Here is a 26,649-nt window from a genome sequence, read left to right as displayed (position 1 = left end):
AGAATCTGACTTTCTAATGTGGTGGTCAATCTAAGAACCAGGCAGACATTTTAAAGGAGATTTTACAGTACAGAGGGTCACTTTGATAACATACACTTTGGAAGGTAAGAAACTTTAAAATTCAGGAAGCCCTTAAGACTTTCAGTTTTTGTTTGTTTTTTATTTTTGTCATTAATTCTGTCTCGCATGAGGTCTCAGTGCTTCTCTTATGCTGGACCATAGGCCCCATGATAGTGAGGGCATAGGTGGCACTGAACATTGACTGATACTGACTTCATGTCCTTCTAATTTACCACATCCCATGGCTGATGTTCCAAAAGAGATTTATTAGAGGAATAAAAGAATGATTCAGGCAAGAAATAAGTGGCACTAGATGAGAGACTAAATGACTACATATATAAATGAATGGAAAGAAGTGAGGAAAATAAAGACGTATTTAGTTCCTGCAACATGGCAGACATTGTGCTTGGTCTTTTATCAAAATTCATCTCCACAAAAAGCCCACAAAAGGTTGGAATTATTGTCCTTATTTTACATGTGTGAAGACAGAAGCTCAGAGAGGTGAGGCACTTTGTTCAAAAGCACACAGCCATCCAAGAAGACATCACTGAGAGAGAGACAGGCTGGCAATGGATGGATGGTAGATGATACATATTAAGCCACTTGAATGGTCTCAGGTGACTGGCTAAACGATTTTGCACAGTTTGTTATTGACCTTGAAATGGTCACTGCTGATTTAAAGGCCTGAATGGAATCCAAATCTTAAGCCTCATTAGATTTCTAGCTATTTGTTTAATGGTATTTGCTTTTAATGATAATGACTCATTCATTCTTATTATCGATATGGTTATTTCTAATTCTAAAATGGCACTGTATGTTGGAGGAAAAATATCTTGTTTTAGAGTTGAGCAAAGAACTTTTTATGATAAGGACTAATGGAAAAAGTGAAGGCTAAATGGAAATTTCTTGCTCTGAATTTCTGTTAAATTTCTCTAATATGCTAATTTGTCCAGTCATGGAATACAAGATTCCCATTGGCTCAGTGATGGCTCCCAGATCAATATTTCATGGACTTAGAAATTGTTCATCTTACCACACACTTACTTACCTTTGTGAAACACTCCAGAATCCCAGGACGTTCAACAATGTTAATGATGCCAAGAAGAAGAAGAAGTTTTCTAAATTGCCTTTGTTTAATGTGTTTGGAAACCAATTGCCTGTTTGGAACAAATGTAATTGTTATTCAACTGCAGAGTTGTAAGTTTCGGTGAATATTTTATCATTCCACAATTCATAGAGTTTTATTCGCTTGAATAATATCTACAGAGCAAAAAAGCACATCTGAAACTCAGAGTTAAAATTCATTGAATTCTGTAATTAACAGTAAAATAATAAGCAAAGCACGCCAAATGTTTTGAAGGTCAAAAAATTTGATTTCGATAACACAATGTAGGTATCAGAAGAACCTGATTATGCTTCTAATTTGCAAGAATCACATTTTTTATTCATTCTTATATGTTTAATATATAGAACAGTGTTTGGCACCCCCATAGGGATTGTTTGGTAAAATACATGGAATGTATGAAAAATATTTGTCATCACCAGATAGCCCATTTCATGTGCTAATTGTAAGGCTGTGAATGTGAAAGTCACTCAGTTGTGTCTGACTCTGTGATCCCATGGACTGTAGCCTGCCAGGCTCCTCTGTCCACGGACTTCTTCAGCCAAGAATACTGGAGTTGGTAGCCATTCCCTTCCCAATCTGGGGATTGAACCCAGGTCTCCTGCATTGCAGGTGGATTCTTTACTGTCTGAGTCAGCAGGGAAGCCCAAGAATACTGGAGTGGGTAGACTATCCCTTCTCCAGGGGATCTTCCCAACCCAGGGATTGAATTGGGATCTCCTGCATTGTAGGAGGATTCTTTACCAGCTAAGCTACCAGGGACGCCCAATTGTAAGGTTAGTGAGATAATACATGTAGATGCCAGACGTTACTTTATTTTGATAACTGAGATAGGATAAATCCAGTGTTACTTTATTATAAAACCACAGACCCTATTGGTCATACTGCAGTCTGTGGTTCATGTGAAGATTTTCTTTTAACTTGATGAGAATTCCTCAATTTAATACCCTTAAGTAAGGAATTGTCACCTCCTTTTGATGTCACACTGAGTATGTGCTGTGCTGTGCTCTGCTAAGTTGCTTCAGTCATGTTTGACTCTCCATGGGATCGCAGACTATAGTCTGCCAGGCTCCTCTGTCCATGGAATTCTCCAGGCAAGAATATTGGAGTGGGTTGCCATTCCCTCCTCCAGGGGATCTTCCTGATACAGGGAACAAACCTGCATCTTTTATGTCCCCTGCACTGGCAGGCGGGTTCTTTACCACTAGCATCATCTGGGAAGCCCCAAACTGAGTATGTAGAAAATTAATTAGGGTTCAAGGTCATTGCTTTTACTACGCTCCTAAGTTGTGACTTTTGCTTTGGATCTTTGCTAGAACTCTCTTTTCGTACCTAAATCTATATATCTATATCCATATTATCACTACGACTTACACACATGCTCAATTTTTCTTCAGTGGGTGTTGAAATTTAATATTGAATATATTCTATGAAATACGATGTATTCTATCATATACATTATACATGTAGCACTTATTTTTATGCACTACTTTTAAAAACAACAGTTGGATCTTAGTATTAATAATATATCATAGATATATAGCATTACGGAAGTTTAAAAGATTACTTAAAAGGCAAAATCTATCTTTAGAGAGAGAATTTAAATTCAATTGCAGTTCTGAATGGGCAAAATAGTCAGTTCAGTTCAGTTCAGTCACTCAGTCATGTTTGACTATTTGCGACTCCATGGACAGCAGTATGCCAGACTTCCCTGTCCATCACCAACTCCCAGAGCTTGCTCAAACTCATGTCCATCGAGTCAGTGATGCCATCCCACAATCTCATCCTCTCTTGTCCCCTTCTCTTCTTGCCTTCAATCTTACCCAGAATCAGGGTCTTTTCCAATGAGTCAGTTCCTCCCATCAGGTGGCCACCCCACATTAAGAGACCAGGAAGAGATCATCTCTGAATAGTCAACTCCTACACTGGGTTGTGAGCAATCCATCTATGTTCCAACTGACCTGATCTTCAGTGTAATCTCTGGCACATGGGTTATAGGTTGCTTCCTTAACTAGTATATGGTTTTTGGCCTCTCTCTTGACAGTGTATACTTTTAAATGGGGTTTGAATTAAATGCTTTGTTCAAGGTAGATAGTCAGCAAGTGCACAAGCATGACAGCTGTGAAGAATTGTGCCATTTCCCACTTAAAGCTGCTGCTCTTCTGTCATTTAACTTCCCAATGACTATTATTATGGATCAACCATGAAAATTATCTTGTGTCCATTATAGTCTAGGACCTATAATGAAATCTGGTATTGAGTTTAAAGCTATTTTGTAAGTTCTACTTCCCCATTTTATTAATTTGTGTTCCATTACAATAGAAATTTATGGTTTTATTGCTATATTGGCATGCTGCCTTTATCTGATATTTAGGAGAAGTTTCACTGAATGTCTGTGTCTGTCTATTGGGTATTTTGTAACCCTTTTAATGCATGTGTGCATGTTTAGAAACTAAACATTTGATTGTACTTGAATGGGGGAGTCAGGGTAGAGGTCAAGGTAAGCTGAGATAGCATCACACTTATTTTCAGGAAGAACTAAACCATCCTGCTAAGCCTATTCAAACAGTCCCATTTCCTTATTTCTGCTGAATTAATATCCCAATCATATTTCTGTCCTTTTCATTTCACATCAGCACTTTGCATGTCATGTGATTATACCATTTTATCACCGTGTTTCTCTGGCTAGAGTAAGAGTAGTTTGCACAGAGTAGGCAAAGCCTCAGAATTAACATGACATTAATTCTTCTTGGAGCATGAATTTTACTCCATAATAAGTAATTGAAAAGACTATCTTTATTCCATAACAAAGTCAGATGAGGGAGAAGAATATAAATTTTGTAAGATCTTTAAAGGTAAAACATAATATTTCTAAGAAAGTGTGCAGTTACAGCAAATACCAAACTATCAGGGCTTCCTAGGTGGCGCTAACAGTAAAGAATCTGCCTGCCAATACAGAAGGCATAAGAGACAGGGGTTTGATCCCTGGGTCAGGAAGATCCCCTGGAGGAGGAAGGGCATGGGAACCTACTCCAGTATTCTTGCCTGGAGAATCCCATGGACAGAGGAGCCTGGCGGGCTATAGTTCATAAGGTCACAAAGAGTTCGACACAACTGAGAGACTGAGCATGCACACACGCACCCGGCGTGGGGTTAGTGTGCTTGCATCTCTATCATTGGGGGTGCTGGGGTGGGCACACAAGAGAAACACTGTCACCTGGTATTATGTGCATGGGGCTGACAGGAGGATCTAGTACTTGAAAAGTTAGAGAAAGGCAGTGGAAATTTACGAATAACACAAGATATTTTGTGACGAGAATTATTTTAAAAATAAAAAAGAACCATACCACCTAGTCAAACTCCTGATAATACTCCTTTATTCTTTCTTTTAAAATTTTTATTGGGGTATAGTTGATTTACAATGTTTCTTAGTTTCTGCTGAACAGGAAAGTGACTCAGTTATACATATGCATATGTCTACTCTTTTTTTAGATTCTCTTCCCATTACAGAGTAGTGAGTAGAGTTCCCTGTGCTGTACGGTAGGTTCTTATTAGTTTTCTATTTTATATATAGGAGTATTCTTTCTAAAATATGATTTTTAATGTTCATCTTTCTTCCTAATGCTGATCTCATTCTAGTTCCATAGTTTTGCCTTTCTTTCTCTAGGGGATCTTCCCAACTCAGGGATGGAACCTGGGTCTCCTGCATTGCAGGCAGATTCTTTACCACCTGAGCCACCAGGGAAGCCTTTGATTGTGTAGCTAATTTACATGGTGCACTTCATGGTCAAGAAAACCATCACCTGAATTGATTACATGGAACAAACACTAGCATCAAGTTGGAGAGAGAGATTCTTTGTGAAGCTTAAATTTGCTTTATATATGAGATTACATGTCAATGTATTACATGTCTATGTATGCTCTTTAGAGCTAGCATTGCCTATAGAAAGATACAGAAAAAAATGTAGAAACAGCATTGCTGGAATCAGAGAGACTTTTGAAGTCTATTGTTTAATAGTTTGATTGTTGGGGATTTGCCCAAATGGATGGCTTAAGCCTTGGTTTCTCCTCTCTAAAATGATAGCAGTACCCCCTCTTACTGAGCTGGTATGAAAAGAAAAAGAGATAATAGATGTTGAGGGTTGGGCACAGAGGGGGTACCCCCAATAAGCATTAGGCTATCCCTTCTTGCGCCTCACTTGAGAGGTGCTCATATAAACTCATGGAGCCTGAGCTTGATCTTGAGCCCATCTCCTGTCAGATATTTCTTCATGTTCTGTGTGCTTTTTTTTTTTTTTTTATCATTATCCCAGGACTGGTTGTAAAATGTTCCATTTAACATTGTCAGTTGACTCAGCTCTTAGGTACTATAACTTTATTTTAGTAGCTTATAAACTTTTATTGTCGTAATTCACATTTGTGCCATTTTTCATCTGACATTTCTAGTAGCTGATTGAAATTGGGAGCATCCTTGCAAAAGGAGACAAAGTGAAGGCTTTAGGTCTCGAATGGGACGAACGAGACTTCTCTAGGTCTTAGCTGGGGTGGACAGGAAGGTTAACAACGTGAGAAAAAATAGCCACATGAGGAGTCTGGGGGATGACAAAGTGCTGTTTGCTAATGCTGACAGTTAAGCCTTGGTGACGTATTTTGATATTGTAACCAGCTTGTTAGTAATGAGTGTTAGACTACTGACTAGTAGAACACTCACAAAATATTTGGCATTATTCACTGTCCCCCCAAATCATCTCCACTCAGCTAGATTTATTTGTTCATTTGAAAATCATTTAAGATATTTTTATGTACCAGGAAATGGGCATTCCATCGCTTAAGCAAAGGAGCTCATGGATTAGTAACATGAAACATACAAACAGATACACCACATGCCTTGTTTTACAGCACTTCACAGATCTTGCATTTTTTACAAACTGAAGGTTTGTGGCAACTCTTGTCAAGCAAGACTACTGGTGCCATTTTCCCAACAGATATATATGTATATATATTTGCCACACTATGTGGTGTGTGGGATCTTAGTTCCCCAGCCAGCTACCAGGGGAACTATGGACCCCCAGCAATGGAAGTGCAGAGTCCTAACCAGTGGACTACCAGGAAACTTCCCCCAAACAGAATCCTTTTTAAATGATGGTATGTACATTTTTTTTTTAGACATATGTTACTGGGCACTTAGTAGACTTACAGTGTAAACATGTTTTATGCTATACCATCTTAATAGACAATATAGCATCTTAATATACAATGCCTTTTACACATACTGTCTTACTAGACTGTATAGTGTAAACAGCACTTTTATATTCACTGGGAAACCAAAAAAATTCACATGACTTGATTTATTGCTATATTTGCTTTACAAACCTACAGAGTCTCTGAGGTATGCCAGTAATTATTCTCGAACATTAGACTTTATAGGCACCAAATAAAATGTTTCTGTTTATCTTAAATTATCATGGTAATTTTAGACACAAAAAGACCATAGACTTATCTAAACTAGTTCTTGTATTTTATCAATGAAAAGATGAAGGCACAGAGAGGTAAAGGGAAGCTTCACTTAGTAGAACCCTCATTTTCTTTTTTATTTTGAGCTTTTTATTTCTCCTTTTCTTAAATATTTATTTGTTTGACTGCATCGGTCTTAGTTGTGGCCTGTGGGTTTAGTTGCCCTGCAGCGTGTAGGATCTTACTTCTCCAACTAGGGATCAAATCTGTGCCCCTTGCATTGCAAGGCATATTCTTAACCACTGGACAATGAGGGAATTTCCAGAACCTTCATTTCTTACTCTTAAAACTGTACAACTACAGCTCCCTATTGGTGCTAATGTAACAACTAATTATGCTTTTCCTTAGCATCTTGTCAACAGTCTAAAAACATCTGGACAGCAGTCTTTGAAGTCGCTTGCTCCAAATAACATCCAAAATATCTAAGATGGTATCTCCACCTAAATCTTGGGATTCATATTCAACTTATTATGAGACTCAGAATAATTTACACTAAATTTAAGGTTTTAGGAATGGGCTTGAGAAATACATATAGTGACCCACACATGCTATGATGCTGTAAACAGCACAAAACTGCTGATGTGAAAGAAAATACATTATTTCTATGGCATCTTATGCCCTGTGATGTGAAGCCTAATATTCCATGTAATACCTTTGTGTCCTGAGTGTCACAGAGCCCTAAAGGCCTGACCACACATTTCCCTACTTCATCAGATATGTTCCCTACCCAGGGGGATATTGTCCCGTCCAGCTAGTTCACTATCAGCCAGACCAGCTACACTCCAACTGGTCCTCAACAGATTTCACTTCTTACCAGTGCATCACCATTATTCAGTCCAACAGTCACATCCTCCTCTGGGAAGCAGAGATCTTTGTTGCTGTAAGTCTGTCCCTCACAGACCCTGCTTGTATGCTTTCTTCTGGGGTGCAGCCCCATAGGGCCGGGCATGGCATGCTCCCGTACCCTAACATGGGCACAGGTGATGGATAAACTGCTGTCAGTCTCATCTGCTCACGTGTTCATCTTATGCTATTTAGGTAGGAGGATCCCTCTCTCGCCAACATGGTGAATAGGAGGTGACTGGGATATGCCCCCATCCCAGAAATCAAGGTCAGTCCTAGACAGAAAGATGGTATTTGTTGTTGAGCTAATACACAGTTACTGGGTTTAGGGTTTGTTTGTTTGTTTTTTTGGTGATGGTTGGGGAAGCCCTTCCCTATACCCCTCTAGCCAGCACCCAGCACCAGGTACCAAGCTTCTAAACTATTATATCAGGGAGTGGAACTCCCAGAAACCATCAGACAAGACGTAACAGGGGCACAGCACAGTCAGGGGACATTGCATCCCAGAAGTGTAGTCTTCAGAAGTATTATAGGTGAACATGAGTTCTGGGAGCACCCGAAAGTCAAGTAGGCTGGAGACTGAAGGTTATAATCACACTGTATGATCAGAGTGTTGAAGAACTAGAAAATGGGGGTAGATAACGTTCTCATGTCAGTCTGCTTATTGTCGTAACTTGGGTTTTAATGGGGCTCTTTAACAAAAGACTTTGGCAAAAATATGGAATGTGACTGTACTGTGCTCAGTTGTTTCAGTCGTGTCCAACTCTTTGCAACACCATGGACTATATAGCCAGTCAGGCTCCTCTGTTCATGGGATTCTCCACAGGAATACTGGAGTGGGGTTGCGATGCCCTCCTCCAGAAGATCTTCCTGACCCAGGGATTGAACTTGTATCTCTCACATCTCCTGCACTGGCAGGCAGGTTCTTTATCACTAGTGCCACCTGGGAATGTGACTGGAGGTAAGGAAATCCATATACATTCTCAGTTAGTAGATACCGCCTCTCAGTAAATCTGTTCTTTGAGCTTTCCTCAGTAAATCTGTTCCTCAGTAAATCAGATGGTAAAGAATCTGCCTGCAATGCAGGAGACCCAGTTTCGATCCCCGGGTGGGGAAGATCTCCTGGAGAAGGAAATGGCAACCCACTCCAGTACTCTTGCCTGGAGAATGCCATGGACACAGGAGCCTGGTGGGCTACAGTCCATAGGTTCACAAAGAGTCGGACACAACTGAGTGACTAACACACTTTAACTTTCACTGAAGATGAGTAAATAGAAAAAAAATCCTTATGCGGGAGGAAATGTGATGATAATACATATTATTACTGTTGTTTACAAAATACCCCAACACAAAATGACAAAGGTTAAAATAATAATGATAAAATGAGAAACTTATACAGCAAATGCAAAAATAAAATAGCAGAAAAACAAATTTCAGGAAAAACTGAATTCAAAGGAAAAACCATGTCAAAGGGACATCGAGAATCTTTTTATATTGATAAAAAGCTCAATTCAAATTGCAGATATATCAATGAATATCTCTTAGGTAATGAAACATAACAAAATCTGTTGGAAATGCAGAGATAAAAAACAGATAAATAATTCTGCTGAATGATTACATCATAGTGTGATTCATTTTTTGATCGAATAGGCAAAAAGGAAATAATGTAGAGAGTTAGAATAATGTAATTGGCACTTTGCTGTACACCTGAAACTAATACAATACTGTAAATCAACTATACTTCAATAGAAAGGAGTAATATGACTGGTAAGAGTTTAATTAAGATTACAATATTGTTGAGTACAAAGAAAAATGTTAGAGGACCTACAGAAGTTTAGATAACATTAATGACAAACCAAATTCCTGTAAATTGAAGATTCTGCTCCTAAATAACTAGCTGGTCAAAGAGGAAATGAAATTTACAATCACAATGTATTTAGAAAATAAAGAAAATGAGAAAATTGCATTTACAAATTTAAGCATACAGATTTAAATCCTATTAAGAGACATTTAAAGGCACACAGTTTTCACTTTTAGAGTAAGAATAAGCATACATGAATTAAACACTGAACATGAAAAGTCAGAAAATAAAACAAATCTAAGGAAAGTAGGAGGAAGGAAATAGAATAGAAAGTCAATATCTTAAAGTATATTAAACAGTTCTAAGAGCTGATTCATTGCAGGAAAATGTAACAACAACAACAAAAAAGTTAACAAATCCAATCAAAATATACAACAAAAGAATCAAAAGATATAACAGTGTTAAGTTATGAGTATGCTGCTGCTGCTGCTGCTAAATCACTTCAGTCATGTCTGATTCTGTGCAACCCCATAGACGGCAGCCCACCAGGTTCCGCCGTCCTTGGGATTCTCCAGGCAAGATTACTGGAGTGGGTTGCCATTTTCTTCTCCAGTGCATGAAAGTGAAAAGTGAAATTGAAGTCGCTCAGTCGTGTCCGACTCTTAGCGACCCCATGGACTACAGCCTACCAGGCTCCTCCGTCCATGGGATTTTCCAGGCAAGAGTGTGCTAGGTTAGTGTCAAAAAATCTTCTGGAAAGAGGATGATTATCTAGGAAAACGTTATTTGCCAAAATAGAACGTAGAAGAAAGGAAAAATCTTAATGGCAAGAAATAGCAGGGAAAGAAACATAGCAAAGAATGATTGTCAAAGACACAGTAGGTCTGAAAACACCTTTTCATTTTCATGGAAGAAGTGAGTCTTTCCTCCGGATCTTACAGAGCAAAAGATCATCAAGTATTGATGCTACTGAGGATTGTTTATCCCATGTAGTTAAGATGATTTAATATTGAAAAATCTATTAATTAAATATACTGTAATGTCAGGAGCAGTAAGAAAAATCAAAAGGTGATCTCAGGAACTGCTTAAGAAGCATTCAATAAAATTTAGCCTGCTTCATTTAAATCTTAGAGAACAAGAAACAGAAATGTTCTTATGATAACATCCTTTAAGATTCTCTTTATAAACCTATAAATATGCTTAATAGAAAATTAAGAAAAATTCCTGTTAAGGTCATGAGAAAGAGAAAATGTGACTGTATTCTGGTATTAACATTGCCCTGAAGTTCTGCGTCCTGATGAGGATGCAAAGCAGAGGAGTTAATATTGAAAATAAGGATGAAAATTATTTTAAGATTAGAGAATTCAGCTGTAAACTTAAAAGGATCAACTAAAATGCCCTCATAAATTTACTAAGAAAGTGTAAGACGTTAGATGCAAGATGAAGACATAAACATTAATAATCTCCCTATATAATAGTGATTATCTCAGTGAGTTGTAATGAGGGAAAATGATTCAGTTCATAATAGCAAAAAGAAAAAGAGCATAAAATGCCAACAATAACTGTAAGAAATGTTCAGGATATATGCAAAGAAAAAAATATTACTAAACTGAATTTTTGAACACTAATAAATTAAAAATGTTATACACTTAGATGAAACACTAACTATTGTAAAAACTTTCCCCCTTATTTTTTTAAATAACAGGATTTGGGTAAAACTAATAAAATGACTTCAAAATTCATATGGAGGTATAAACCATAGGGAATATAATTTTTACATTTATTATATTTTTATAAATGAATCACAAGAAGCATGATTAGTAATACCTGATATGCACTGCATGCATGCATGCTTAGTTGCTCAGTCATGTCCAAATCTTTGCAACCCCATGGACTGTAGCCTGTCAGGCTCCTCTGTACATGGGATTTTTCAGGCAAGAATACTGGAATGGATTGCCACTTCCTCCTCCAGGGGATCTTCCTGACCCAGGGATCAAACCTGTATCTCCTGTGTCTCCTGCATTCGCAGGCAGGTTCTTTACCCATTGAGCCACTGGATGCATTATATATCATAAAACTGTACAATTAAAAAGAGAGTGATACTAAGCTAAAATCAAGAGGCATCGGAAAGGAACAAGACAGAAAGACATCCTTGAAACAATGCTAAGACCACCTGAGAACTAAGTCTATATTAAAGTACACATCACTAACTAACTGGTTTCATTTCATTTATCCTATAGTTGTGGATTATATTTGGTTTAACTAACTTTTCTCAATATATATCAAATTATGTTGTGAAACTTGTTTATTTGAATCAAATAAGTGTTATCTTCACTTAATACAAACATTAAGTCCACATGAATAAGTCTATTTTACTAGAATTCCATAGGGCTTCCCTGGTAGCTCCACCTGACTTGCTTCTTGAGAAACCTGTATGCAGGTCAGGAAGTAACAGTTAGAACTGGACATGGAATGATAGACTGGTTCCAAATAGGAAAAGGAGTACATCAAGGTTGTATATTGTTACCCTGCTTATTTAACTTATATGCAGAGTACATCATGAGGAATGCTGGGCTGGAAGAAGCGCAAGCTGGAATCAAGATTGCCAGGAGCAATATCAATAACTTCAGATATGCAGATGACACCACCCTTATGGCAGAAAGTGAAGAGGAACTAAAAAGCCTCTGATGAAAGTAAAAGAGGAGAGTGAAAAGGTTGGCTTGAAGCTCAACATTCAGAAAATTAAGATCATGGCATCTGGTCCCATCACTTCATGGGAAATAGATGGGGAAACAGTGGAAACAGTGTCAGACTTTATTTTGGGGGGCTCCAAAATCATTGCAGCTAGTGATTGCAGCCATGAAATTAAAAGACACTTACTCCATGGAAGGAAAGTTATGACCAACCTAGACAGCATATTAAAAAGCAGAGACAGAGGGGAAGGAACAAGATGGCAAAGGAATAGGATGGCGAGACCACTCTCTCCCCCACAAATTCATCAAAAGAACATTTGAACGCAGAGTAAAGTCCACAAAACAACTTCTGAATGCTGGCAGAGGACATCAGGCACCCAGAAAAGCAGCCCATTGTCTTCAAAAGGAGGTAGGAAAAAACATAAAAGATAAAAAGCGAGACAAAAGAGGTAAGGACGGAGCTCCGTCCTGGGAAGGGAGGCTTTAAAAAGAGTGAAGTTTCCAAACACCAGGAAACACTCTCACTGGCTAGTCTGTGGCGAACCTCAGAGGGCCACATAACAGGGAGGAAAAAGAGAAATAATTAAAACCCGCAGATTACCAGCCAAACAGTAACTCCCAGCGGAGAAGCAGCACAGACTCCTCCATACGCCATTAGCAAGCGGGGCCTGGGCAGTGGGGAGCCGGCTGAACTGCTTAGAGAGAGGACTGGGCTTGAATGCCACGAGAACAATCTGAGAGAACTGGGGATAGCAAAGCAGACTGGGATAGCTTCCCCACGAAAAGGCAGAAAGCTCTAACCTAAGACTCCGCCAGCCCCGCTCACAGAACAAACGGCTGAGCAGAGCGAGCCGGCTGCGGTCGGCCCATCCCCCATCCCCCGCCGAGACAGGCAGGGAGGTCAGCCAGAGCCGGAGGGGGCAACTGCGGCCCCAGAAAGGCATCCGATACAAACTGCAGGCAGGCTTGTTGCTAATCAAGACTTCTTGGGCTCGGGCCGGTCGATATCTGCCTGAGTAGGTGCGCCAGTTGTACACCCAGAAAACCGAGTGGCAGGGACTGGGGAGGCGATAAGTTGCAGCGACCGCGCTCGCCAAACACCTGGTCACCTGAGCTACTTGGACTGGGGAAGGCACAAAATGCAGACCCAGCCAAGTCTGCGCCTTTGTGGAGTACCCGAGAAACTGAACTTGAGCCGCTCAGACCTGGGAAGTGCATACAACCCAGCGCCAGCCTCAGACAGTTCCTGGCAGAGCAACCTAGAGCCTGTGCAGTATAGACTGGGACAACACACACGCTGTGAGTGGGGGCAAACCCAGTGTGGCCGAGACACTGCGAGCACTCCCCACAGACACCAGAGATATTTGTCTGCAGCGTTCCTCCCTTCCCAGAACAGGACTGAACAACTGAGCCTTAAAAAGTGTCCACCACCCCCTAGTATCAGGGTGGAAATTAGAAACTGAAGAGACCAGCAAACAGAAACTAAAACAGAGGGAACCACCTTGGAAATGACAGATAGAGTAGAGACTACTCCAAGAATAAGACCAAAAACCAGAGGCAAGAGGCTTAAGCCCGAATCCTGAGAACACCAGAGAACTCCTGACTCCAGGGAACATTAATCAATAGGAGCTCATCAAATGCCTCCATACCTACACTAAAACCAAGCACCACCCAAGGGTCAACAAGTTCCAGAGCAAGACATACTATGCAAATTCTCTAGCAGCACAGGAAAATAGCCCTGAGTTTCAATATACAGGCTGCCCAAAGTCACTCCAAACCCACTGACATCTCATAACTCATTACTGGACACTACATTGCACTCCAGAGAGAAGAAATCCAGCTCCACCCACCAGAACACCGACACAATCTTCCCTAACCAGGGAACCTTGACAAGTCACCCATCCAACCCCACACACAGCGAGGAAACTACATAATAAAGAGAACTCCACAAATGGCCAGAAGAGGGAAACGCCACCCCAAGCAAAGTAATATAAGCAAGATGAAGAGGCAGAGAAATACCAGCAAGTAAAGGAACAAGATAAATGCCCACCAACACAAACAAAAGAGGAAGATATAGGGAATCTACCTGATAAAGAATTTTGAATTTTGGTGGTGAAAATGATTCAAAATCTTGAAAGCAAAATGGAGTTACAGATAAATAACCTGGAGAAAAAGATTGAGAAGATGGAAGAAAGTTTTAATAAGGACTTAGAGGAAATAAAAAAAGAGTCAATATACAATGAATAATGCAATAGATGAGATCAGAAACACTCTGGAGGGAACAAACAGTAGAATAACAGAGGCAGAAGACAGGATAAGCGAGCTAGAAGATAGAATTGTAGAAATGAAACAGAGAGGAAAAAAGAAAAACGAATTAAAAGAAATGAGGACAATATTAGAGACCTCTGGGACAATGTTAAACGCTCCAACATTCGAATCATAGGAATCCCAGAAGAAGAAGACAAAAAGAAAGACCATGAGAGAATACTTGAGGAGATAATAGTTGAAAACTTCCCTAAAATGGGGAAAGAAATAATCACCCAAGTCCAAGAAACCCAGAGAGTCCCCAACAGGATAAACCCAAGGCGAAATTCTCCAAGACACATATTAATCAAATTAACAAAGATCAAACACAAAGAACAAATATTAAAAGCAGCAAGGGAAAAGCAGCAAATAACACACAAGGGGATTCCCATAAGGATAACAGCTGATCTTTCAACAGAAACTCTTCAGGCCAGGAGGGAATGGCAAGACATACTTAAAGTGATGAAAGAAAAGAACCTACAGCCCAGATTACTGTACCCAGCAAGGATCTCATTCAAATATGAAGGAGAAATCAAAAGCTTTACAGACAAGCAAAAGCTGAAAGAATTCAGCATCACCAAACCAGCTCTCCAACAAATGCTAAAGGATCTTCTCTAGACAGGAAACACAGAAAGGGTGTATAAACTCGAACCCAAAGCAATAAAGAAAATGGCTACGGGATCATACTTATCAATAATTACCTTAAACGTAAATGGGTTGAATGCCCCAACCAAAAGACAAAGGCTGGCTGAATGGATACAAAAACAAGACCCCTCTATATGTTGTCTACAAGAGACCCACCTCAAAACGAGGGACACATACAGACTGAAAGTGAAGGGCTGGAAAAAGATATTCCATGCAAATAGAGACCAAAAGAAAGCAGGGGTAGCAATACTCATATCAGATAAAATAGACTTTAAAACAAAGGCTGTGAAAAGAGACAAAGAAGGAAACTACATAATGATCAAAGGATCAATCCAAGAAGAAGTTATAATAATTATAAATATTTATGCACCCAACATAGGAGCACCGCAATATGTAAGACAATTACTAACAAGTATGAAAGGGGAAATGAACAACAATGCAATAATAGTGGGAGATTTTAATACCCCGCTTACATCTATGGATAGATCAACTAAACAGAAAATTAACAAGGAAACACAAACTTTAAATGATACAATAGACCAGTTAGACCTAATAGATATCTATAGGACATTTCACCCCAAAACAATGAATTTCACCTTTTTCTCAAGCCCACACGGAACCTTTTCCAGGATAGATCACATCCTGGGCCATAAATCTAGCCTTGGTAAATTAAAAAAAATTGAAATCATTCCAAGCATCTTTTCTGACCACAATGCAGTAAGATTAGATCTCAATTATGGGAGAAAAACCATTAAAAATGCCAACATATGGAGGCTGAACAACACGCTGCTGAATAATGAACAAATCATAGAAGAAATCAAAAGAGAAATCAAAATATGCATAGAAATGAATGAAAATGAAAACACAACAACCCAAAACCTCTGCGACACTGTAAAAGCAGTGCTAAGGGGGAAGTTCATAGCAAAACAGGCACACCTCAAGAAACAAGAAAAAAGTCAACTAAATAACCTAACCCTACATCTAAAGAAACTAGAAAAGGAAGAAATGAAGAACCCCAGGGTTAGTAGAAGGAAAGAAGTCATTAGGGCAGAGATAAATACAAAAGAAAAATTAGGGCAGAGATAAATGCAAAAGAAACAAAAGAGACCATAGCAAAAATCAACAAAACCAAAAGCTGGTTCTTTGAGAAGGTAAATAAAATTGACAAACCACTATCCAGACTCATCAAGAAACAAAGGGAGAAGAACCAAATCAATAAAATTAGAAATGAAAATGGAGAGATCACAACTGACAACACAGAAATACAAAGGATTATTAGAGAATACTATCAGCAATTATATGGCAATAAAATGAATAACCTGGAAGAAACGAACAAATTCCTAGAAAAGTACAACTTTCCAAAACTGAACCAGGAAGAAATAGAAAATCTGAATAGACCCATCACAAGCACGGAACTAGACGCTGTAATCAGAAATCTTCCAGCAAACAAAAGCCCAGGTCCAGACGGCTTCACAGCTGAATTCTACCAAAAATTTAGAGAAGAGCTAACACCTATTCTACTCAAACTCTTCCAGAAAATTGCTGAGGAAGGGAAACTCCCAAACTCATTCTATGAGGCCACCATCACACTAATCCCAAAACCTGGTAAAGTTACCACAAAAAAAGAAAACTACAGGCCAATATCACTGATGAACATAGATGCAAAATCCTGAACAAAATCCTAGCAATCAGAATCCAACAATACATTAAGAAAATCATACATCATGACCAAGTGGGCTTTATCCCAGGAATGCAAGGATTCTTCAATATCCGCAAATCAATCAACGTAATACACCACATTAACAAACTGAAAAATAAAAATCATATGATTATCTCAATAGATGCAGAGAAAGCCTTCGACAAAATTCAACATCCATTTATGATAAAAATCCTCCAGAAAGTGGGAATAGAAGGGACATATCTCAACATAATAAAAGCTATATGACAAACCCATAGCAAACATTATCCTCAATGGTGAAAAAATGAAAGCATTTCCCCTAAAGTCAGGAACAAGACAAGGGTGCCCACTCTCACCACTACTATTCAACATAGTTCTGGAAGTTTTGGCCACAGCAATCAGAGCAGAAAAAGACATAAAAGGAATCCAAATTGGAAAAGAAGAAGTAAAACTTTTACTGTTCACTGATGACATGATCCTCTACACAGAAAACCCTAAAGACTCTACCAGAAAACTACTAGAGCTAATCAATGAATACAGTAAAGTTGCAGGATATAAAATCAACACACAGAAATCCCTTGCATTCCTATACACTAATAATGAGAAAATAGAAAGAGAAATTAAGGAAACTATTCCATTCACCGTTGCAATGAAAAGAAATACTTAGGAATATACCTACCTAAGGAAACAAAAGACTTGTACATAGAAAACTATAAAACACTAGTGAAAGTAATCAAAGAGGACACTAATAGATGGAGAAATATACTGTGTTTGTGGATTGGAAGAATAAATATTGTAAAAATGAGTATACTACCCAAAGTAATTTATACATTCAATGCAATCCCTATCAAGCTACCAAAGATATTTTTCACAGAACTAGAACAAATAATCTCACAATTTGTATGGAAATAAAAAGAACCTCGAATAGCCAAAGCAGTCTTGAGGAAGAAGAATGGAACTGGGGGAATTAACCTGCCAGACTTCAGGCTCTAACAAAGCCACAGTCATCAAGACAGTATGGTACTGGCATAAAGACAGAAATATAGATCAATGGAACAAAATAGAAAGCCCAGAGATAAATCCACACACCTATGGACACCTTATCTTTGACAAAGGAGGCAAGAATATAAAATGGAGAAAAGACAGTCTCTTTAACAAGTGGTGCTGGGAAAACTGGTCAGCCACTTGTAAAAGAATGAAACTAGAACACTTCCTAACACCATACACCAAGTTCAGTTCAGTTCAGGCACTCAGTCGTGTCCGACTCTTTGCGACCCCATGAATCACAGCACGCCAGGCCTCCCTGTCCATCACCAACTCCCGGAGTTCACTCAAACTCATGTCCACAGAGTCGGTGGTGCCATCCAGCCATCTCATTCTCGGTCATCCCCTCTCCTCCCGGCCCCCAACCTTTCCCAGCATCAGAGTCTTTTCCAGTGAGTCAACTCGTCGCATGAGGTGGCCAAAGTATTGGAGTTTCAGCTTTAGCATCAGTCCTTCCGATGAACACCCAAGATTGATCTCCTTTAGAATGGACTGGTTGGATCTCCTTGCAGTCCAAGGGACTCTCAAGAGTCTTCTCCAACACCACAGTTCAAAAGCATCAGTTCATCGTTCAGCTTTCTTCACAGTCCAGCTCTCACATCCATACATTACCACAGGAAAAACCATAGCCTTGACTAGACGGATCTTGGTTGGCAAAGCAATGTCTCTGCTTTTTAATATACTATCTAGGTTGGTCATAACTTTCCTTCCAAGGAGCAAGCGTCTTTTAATTTCATGGCTGCAATCAGCATCTGCAGTGATTTTGGAGCCCAAAAAAATAAAGTCTGACACTGTTTCCACTGTTTTTCCATCTATTTCCCATGAAGTGATGGGACCAGATGCCATGATCTTTGTTTTCTGAATGTTGAGCTTCAAGCCAACCTTTTCACTCTCCTCTTTCACTTTCCTCAAGAGGCTTTTGAGTTCCTCTTCACTTTCTGCCATAAGGGTAGTATCATCTGCATATCTGAGGTTATTGATATTTCTCCCGGCAATCTTGATTCCAGCTTGTGCTTCTTCCAGCCCAGCGTTCCTCATGATGTACTCTGCATATAAGTTAAATAAGCAAGGTGATAAGATACAGCCTTGATATACTCCTTTTCCTACTTGGAACCAGTCTGTTGTTCCATGTACAGTTCTGACTGTTGCTTCCAGACCTGCATACAGGTTTCTCAAGAGCAGGTCAGGTGGTCTGGTATTCCCATCTCTTTCAGAATGTTCCACAGTTTATTGTGATCCACACAGTCAAAGGCTTTGGCATAGTCAATGAAGCAGAAATAGATGTTTTTCTGGAACTCTCTTGTTTTCTCCCTGATCCAGCGGATGTTGGCAATTTACACCAAAATAAACTCAAAATGGATTAGAGAGTAAACGTAAGACCAGAAACTATAAAACTCTTAGAGGAGAACATAGGCAAAACACATAAATCACAGCAGGATCCTCCAAGACCCACCTCCTAGAATATTGGAAATAAAAGCAAAAATAAACAAATGGGACCTAATTAAAATAAAAAGCTTCTGCACAGCAAAGGAAACTATAAGCAAGGTGAAAAGACAGCCTTCAAATGGGAGAAAATAATAGCAAATGAAGCAACTGATAAAGGATTAATCTCCAAAATATACAAGCAGCTCCTGCAGCTCAATTCCAGAAAAATAAATGACCCAAGCAAAAAAATGGACCAAAGAACTAAACAGACATTTCTCCAAAGAAGACATAAAGATGGCTAACAAACACATGAAAAAATGGTCAACATCCCTCATAATCAGAGAGATGCAAACCAAAACCACGAGATACCATTTCACACAGTCAGAATGGCTGCTATCCAAAAGTCTACAAGCAATAAATGCTGGAGAGGGTGTGGAGAAAAAGGAACCCTCTTACACTGTTGGTGGGAATGCAAACTAGTACAGCCACTATGGAGAACAGTGTGGAGATTCCTCAAAAAACTGGAAATAGAACTGCCATATGATCCAGCAATCGCACTCCTGGGCATACACACTGAAGAAACCAGAATTGAAAGAGACCCATGTACTCCGTGGGGTCGCTAAGGGTCGGACACGACTGAGCGACTTCACTTTCACTTTTCACTTTCACACATTGGAGAAGGAAATGGCAACCCACTCCAGTGTTCTTGCCTGGATAATCCCAGGGACGGGGGAGCCTGGTGGGTTTCCATCTATGGGGTCACACAAAGTTGGACAAGACTGAAGTGACTTAAGGCAGCAATAGCATGTACTCCAATGTTCATCGCAGCGCTGTTTATAATAGCCAGGACATGGAAGCCACCTAGATGTCCATCTGCAGACGAATGGATAAGAAAGCTTTGTTACATATACACAATGGAGTATTACCCAGCCATTAAAAAGAATGCATTTGAACCAGTTCTAATGAGGTGGATGAAACTAGAGCCTATTATGCAGAGTGAATTAAGCCAGAAAGAAAAACACCAATACAATATACTAACGTATATATATATGGAATTTAGAATGATGCAAATGATAACCCTGTATACGAGACAGCAAAAGAGACACAGATGTATAAAACAGTCTTTGGGACTCTGTGGGAGAGGCTGAGTGTGGGATGGTTTGGGAGAATGGCATTGAAACATGTTTATTATCATATGTGAAACGAATTGCCAGTTCAGGGTCGATGCATGTTACAGGATGCTCGGGGCTGGTATGTGGGGATGAACCAGAGGAAGGATAAGGGGAGAAGGGAGGTGGGAGGGGGCTTTGGGAGGGAGAGCTCATGTACACCCGGGGTGGATTCATGTCAATGTTTGGCAACACCAACCAATATAATATTGTAAAATAATTCAGTTCAGTTCAGTCGCTCAGTCGTGTCTGACTCTCCACGACCCCATGAATCACAGCACGCATGGCTTCCCTGTCCATCACCAACTCCCGGAGTTCACTCAAACTCATGTCCACAGAGTCGGTGATGCCATCCAGCCGTCTCATTCTCTGTCGTCCCCTTCTCCTCCTGCTCCCAACATTTCCCAGCATCAGAGTCTTTTCCAGTGAGTCAACTCGTCGCATGAGGTGGCCAAAGTATTGCAGCTTCACCTTTAGCATCAGTCCTTCCAATGAACACCCAGGACTGATCTCCCTTAGAATGGACTGGTTGGATCTCCTTGCAGTACAAGGGACTCTCAAGAGTCTTCTCCAACACCACAGTTCAAAAGCATCAATACTTCAGCGATCAGCTTTCCTCACAGTCCAACTCTCACATCCTTACATGACCACGGGAAAAACCATTGCCTTGACTAGACGGATCTTGGTTAGCAAAGTAATGCCTCTGCTTTTTAATATACTATCAAGGTTGGTCATAACTTTCCTTCCAAGGAGTAAAAGTCTTTTAATTTAATGGCTGCAATCAGCATCTGCAGTGATTCTGGAGCCCCCAAAAATAAAGTCTGACACTGTTTCCACTGTTTTTCCATCTATTTCCCATGAAGTGATGGGACCAGATGCCATGATCTTTGTTTTCTGAATGTTGAGCTTCAAGCCAACCTTTTCACTCTCCTCTTTCACTTTCATCAAGAGGCTTTTGAGTTCCTCTTCACTTTCTGCCATAAGGGTGGTGTCATCTGCATATCTGAGGTTATCGATATTTCTCCCAGCAATCTTGATTCCAGCTTGTGCTTCTTCCAACCCAGCGTTCCTCATGATGTACTCTGCATAGAAGTTAAATAAGCAAGGTGACAAGATACAGCCTTGACGTACTCCTTTTCCTATTTGGAACCAGTCTGTTGTTCCATGTACAGTTCTGACTGTTGCTTCCTGACCTGCATACAGGTTTCTCAAGAGGCAGGTCAGGTGGTCTGGGATTCCCATCTCTTTCAGAATGTTCCACAGTTTATTGTGATCCACACAGTCAAAGGCTTTGGCATAATCAATGAAGCAGAAATAGATGTTCTTCTGGAACTCTCTTGCTTTCTCCATGATCCAGCGGATGTTGGCAATTTGATCTCTGGTACCTCTGCCTTTTATAAAACCTGCTTGAACATCTGGAAGTTCATGGTTCACATATTGCTGAAGCCTGGCTTCGAGAATTTTGAGCATGACTTTACTAACGTGTGAGATGAGTGCAATTGTGCGGTAGTTTGAGCATTCTTTGGCATTGCCTTTTTGGGATTGGAATGAAGACTGATCTTTTCCAGTCCTTTGGACACTGCTGAGTTTTCCAAATTTGCTGGCATATTGAGTGCAGCACTTTCACAGCATCATCTTTCAGGATTTGAAATAGCTCAACTGGAATTCCATCACCTCCACCAGGTTTGTTCGTAGTGATACTTTCTAAGGCCCACTTGACTTCACATTCCAAGATGTCTGGCTCTAGGTCAGTGACCACGTTATCGTGATTATCTTGGTCGTGAAAATCTTTTTTGTACAGTTCTTCTGTGTATTCTTGCCACCTCTTCTTAATATCTTCTGCTTCTGTTTGGTCCATACCATTTCTGTCGTTTATCAAGCCCATCTTTGCATGAAATGTTCCCTTGGAATCTCTAATTTTCTTGAAGAGATCTCTTGTTTTTCCTATTCTGTTGTTTTCCTCTATTTCTTTGCATTGATCACTGAGGAAGGCTTTCTTATCTCTCCTTGCTGTTCTTTGGAACTCTGCATTCAGATGCTTATATCTTTCCTTTTCTCCTTTGCTTTTCGCTTCTCTTCTTTCACAGCTATTTGTAAGGCCTCCTCATATAGTCATTTTGCTTTTTTGCATTTCTTTTCCATGGGGATGATCTTGGTCCCTGTCTCCTGTACAATGTCACGAACCTCCTTCCAGAGTTCATCAGGCACTCTATCTATCAGATCTAGTCCCTTAAATCTATTTCTCACTTCCACTGTATAATCATAAGGGATTTGATTTAGGTCATATCTGAATGGTCTAGTGGTTTTCTCTACTTTCTTCAATTTAAGTCTGAATTTGGCAATAAGGAGTTCAGCCCCCAATAAAAAAATAAAAATAAAATAAAATAGATTCTCAAAAAAAAACCCCCACACAAATAAAGATGGTATTCCATTAAAATAAAAAAAAAGCAGAGACATTACTTTCCCAACCAAGGTCCGTCTAGTCAAGGCTATGGTTTTTCCAGTGGTCATGTATGGATGTGAGAGTTGGATTGTGAAGAAAGCTGATTGCTGAAGAATTGATGCTTTTGAACTGTGGTGTTGGAGAAGACTCTCGAGAGTCCCTTGGACTGCAAAGAGATCCAATCAGTCCATTCTAGAGATCAGTCCTGGGTGTTCATGGGAAGGACTGATGCTAAAGCTGAAACTCCAACACTTTGGCCACCTCATGCGACGAGTTGACTCACTGGAAAAGACTCTGATGCTGGGAGGGATTGGGGGAAGGAGGAGAAGGGGACGACAGAGAATGAGATGGCTGGATGGCATCACTGACTCAATGGAGGTGAGTTTGAGTGAACTCCGGGAGTTGGTGATGGACAAGGAGGCCTGGTTTGCTGTGATTCATGGGGTCGCAAATAGTCGGACACGGCTGAACTGAACTGAACTCCCTGGTAGCTCAGTGGTAAAGAATCTGCCTGCAATGCAGGAGACCCAGGTTGGATTAATATCCCCTGGAGTAAGAAATAGCAACCAGCTCCAGTATTCTTGCCTGGAAAATCCCTTGGACAGAGGAGCTTGGTGGGTTACAGTCCATGGGGTAGCAAAGAGTTGAACACGACTAGAGTGACTGAGCATGCAAAAGTCCATAACCATAGATAAATGTGGTGAAGTTAATCACAATGCAAAAGGTTGATAGATTTGATTATTAATATATGTCAACAAAATACATGTAAAACACTCATCTATTAAATTAAATGTTTAGTTAAAACTGGGAAAATATTAGCAATAAATGGCAATGATATAATAATATCCCTAAAGTTTAAAGAACATGGAAAGCAATAAGAAAAAACACAGATAGACTAAAAGAAAAATGGGAAAGAATATGATATGTCATTTTATGAAGAAAAAAGCAATGTTCATCACATTAAAAATTTCAATTTCCTGTTTTTAAAAATACAAATTAAAGTAACAATGGAATATAATTTTTTGCTAATCAGATTGACGAAGATTAAAATAGTAATATGCTCAGGGCTGAAATTAATACATTGAGACAAGTATTATCCTATCACACTGGTGGCATAATTGATTAGCCTTTTAGAAAACAATTTGGCTTTACTTCTCAAGAGCCTTTAAAATATTTAACTTCATTGAAAGAGCAATCACATTTCCAAGATTCTATTCTAAGGGGACAATCCTTAACTGATGTACGTTAAAATTTATAAAATATGCACACCTTAGTAATATTTATAGCATTAGAAAATGGGAAAAATCTAAACATTCCTTAAGAAGGAAAACGCAAATTAATATATATTATACATGTATATGATATATATTAAAATTAAATCAATATATATCCCCATCCACGCAATAAAACATCAAGTAATTGTTAAAAGTAAGCTTTCCTTTTTTCTTTCAGAGAAGAATTTCGAATAACATGTGACTATCTCTCGATATTTTTAAGGAAAGAACAAAAGGTAGGTACTGGATACAAATTTGTTTATTGAGCTTTCAGCAGGATTAATTCAGGCACTAGTTTTGTTTAAAATAAATACCCACAGGGCTTCTCTGGTGGCTCAATGGTAAAGAATTTGCCTGTCAATTCAAGAGAAATGGGTTTGATCCCTGATCCAGGAAGATCCTACATGCTGTGGAGTAATTAAGCCTGTGTCCCACAACTATTGAGCCTGTGCTCTAGAGCATGGGAACCGCAGCTACTGAGCCCATGGGCCACAACTTTTTCTCCTTTCCTTTATACTTTGAATTTATTTCATCATATATGGCAGAATAATAATATTTTAAAACATATATGGGCACCTTTATGGGAGAAAAATATTTTTAAACCACTTCATCAAACAGACTTTTGAGGATATTTTACTTCTAAAAATAATTTCTGATTTATTATAAAAGATAAAAATTGGTTGGTTTTCCACTATAATCAACTCTTTTCAGCAGTGAAAGTCTGGATGACAGCCTTGATATTGTAAGTTGCAAGTTATCTGCTATTTATGAACCTGTCCTAAGATTTTATTTTGGAAATTATAATACCCCAAGTGACAATAACCAGTCAAGTCTGAACCCCTCAGTGACATTTCACTATATTCTGTATTGAAATCCTAGATTTACCCAATGCCTCAGGTATACATGATGTTATTTTAAGTGCTAAAGCATATTGGGTGTTTTTAAAATTTTATTTATTTTTTAATTGGTGGAAAATAGCTTTACAATCTTGTGTTGGTTTCTGCAGTACAACACACACTATATATAACATATATGTACATATAATGACAAGCATATTGTTTTTGATTCCAGGCATATTTCAATTATGACAAGCGTATTGTTTTTGGTTCAAGGCAGATTTCAACTATCTCTTTTTGGAGGAAGAGGTAGTATTTTCTCTTTTTACTAACATTTTATTCTGAATATTATGGAGTTGTGAAAATATTAAAAATTTTTTATTGAAGTATAGTTGATTTACAATGTTGTGTTAATTACCGATGTACAGCAAAGTGATTCAGTTGTACGTATAAATATACACTGTTTTTAAAATATTTTTTTTCATTATGATTTATCATAGTATGTTGAACATAGTTCTCTGTGCCATACAACAGGACTTGCTGCTTACCCATTCCACATACAAAAGCTTGCATCTGCTAACCCCAATCTCCCACTCCATCCCTCCCCTAACCCCTCTCCTCCTTGGCAACCAGAAGTCTGTTCTCTATGTCTGTGATTTTGTTTCTGTTTCATAGTTTCATTTGGGTCATATTTCAGATTCCACATAAGAGATATTATATAGTATTTATCTTTCTTTCTGACTTACTTCACTTAGTATGATAATCCGTATTTACATCCATGTTGTTCCAAATGGCATTATTTTGTTCATTTTTATGACTAAGTAATATTTCATTCTAACACACAGATGTTCAGTAATTATTGCCAGCTTCCCTGGTGCCTCAGATGGTAAGAATCCACCTGCAACGCAGGAGACCTGGGTTCGATACCTGGGTCAGGAAGATCGCCTCGAGAAGGGAATGGCAAGGGAACCCACTCCAGTATTCTTGCCTGGAGAATTCCATGGACAGAGGAACCTGGTGGGCCACAGTCCATGTGGTCACAAAGAGTCAGACATGACTGAGTGACTCACACACACAATATTTCATTATATATATATATATATATACACCACATCTTCTTTATCCATTAATCTGTCAATGAACATGTAGGTTGTTTTCATGGCTTGGCTATTGTGAATAGCACTGCTATGAACATAGGGGCACATCCATCTTTTTGAATTACAGTTTTGTCTGGGTATGTATCCAGGAGTAGGATCGCTGGATCATGTGGTAATTTTATTTTTAGTTTTCTGAGGAACCTCCACACTGTTTTCCATAGTGGTTGCACCTACTAACATTCCCATCAACAGTGCAGGCGGGTTCCCTTTTCTCTACCCTGCCTCCAGCTTTTATCTTTTGTGGACTTTTTAATGATGGCCATTCTGACTGGTGTGAGGTGGTACTTCATTGTAGTTTTGATTTGCGTCTAACAATTAGCAGTGTTGAGCATCTTTTCAAGTAACTATTGGCCATCTGTATATCTTCTTTGGAGAAATGTCTATTTAGATCTCCTGCCCAATTTTGGATAGGGTTGTTTATTTTGTTGTTGTTGAGTTGTATGAGCTGTTTATATATTTTGGAAATTAAGCCCTTGTCAATCATATCATTTGCAAATATTTTCTCCCATTCTGTAGGTTGTATTTTCATTTTGTTTAGGGTTTCCTCTGGGTGTGCAAAAGCTTGTAAATTTGATTAGGTCCTATTTGTTTATTTTTGTCTTTATCTAAAAGTCAAAAGATCAGGAGATCAGTCCTGGGT

The 26,649-nt window shown here is 39.1% G+C and overlaps 1 protein-coding gene across 1 annotated transcript in view; it reads right to left on the bottom strand.

Moving 5' to 3' along the window:
* The window catches only part of SLC15A5 (solute carrier family 15 member 5), a 108,809-nt gene that overhangs the window by 6,313 nt on the left and 75,847 nt on the right, over positions 1-26,649 (bottom strand). Inside the window, 1 exon segment of the mRNA XM_055395243.2 lies at positions 1,109-1,217. Coding sequence (XP_055251218.2) covers positions 1,109-1,217 — 109 coding nt within the window.

The sequence above is a fragment of the Moschus berezovskii genome, chromosome 6 (genome assembly GCF_049115385.1).
Source record: "Moschus berezovskii isolate FMDL1 chromosome 6, NW_MosBer_1.0, whole genome shotgun sequence".
NCBI lineage: Eukaryota > Metazoa > Chordata > Mammalia > Artiodactyla > Moschidae > Moschus > Moschus berezovskii.
The sequence above is the reverse complement of the archived record's forward strand: the minus strand, read 5'-3'. Positions and strand labels throughout refer to the sequence as shown.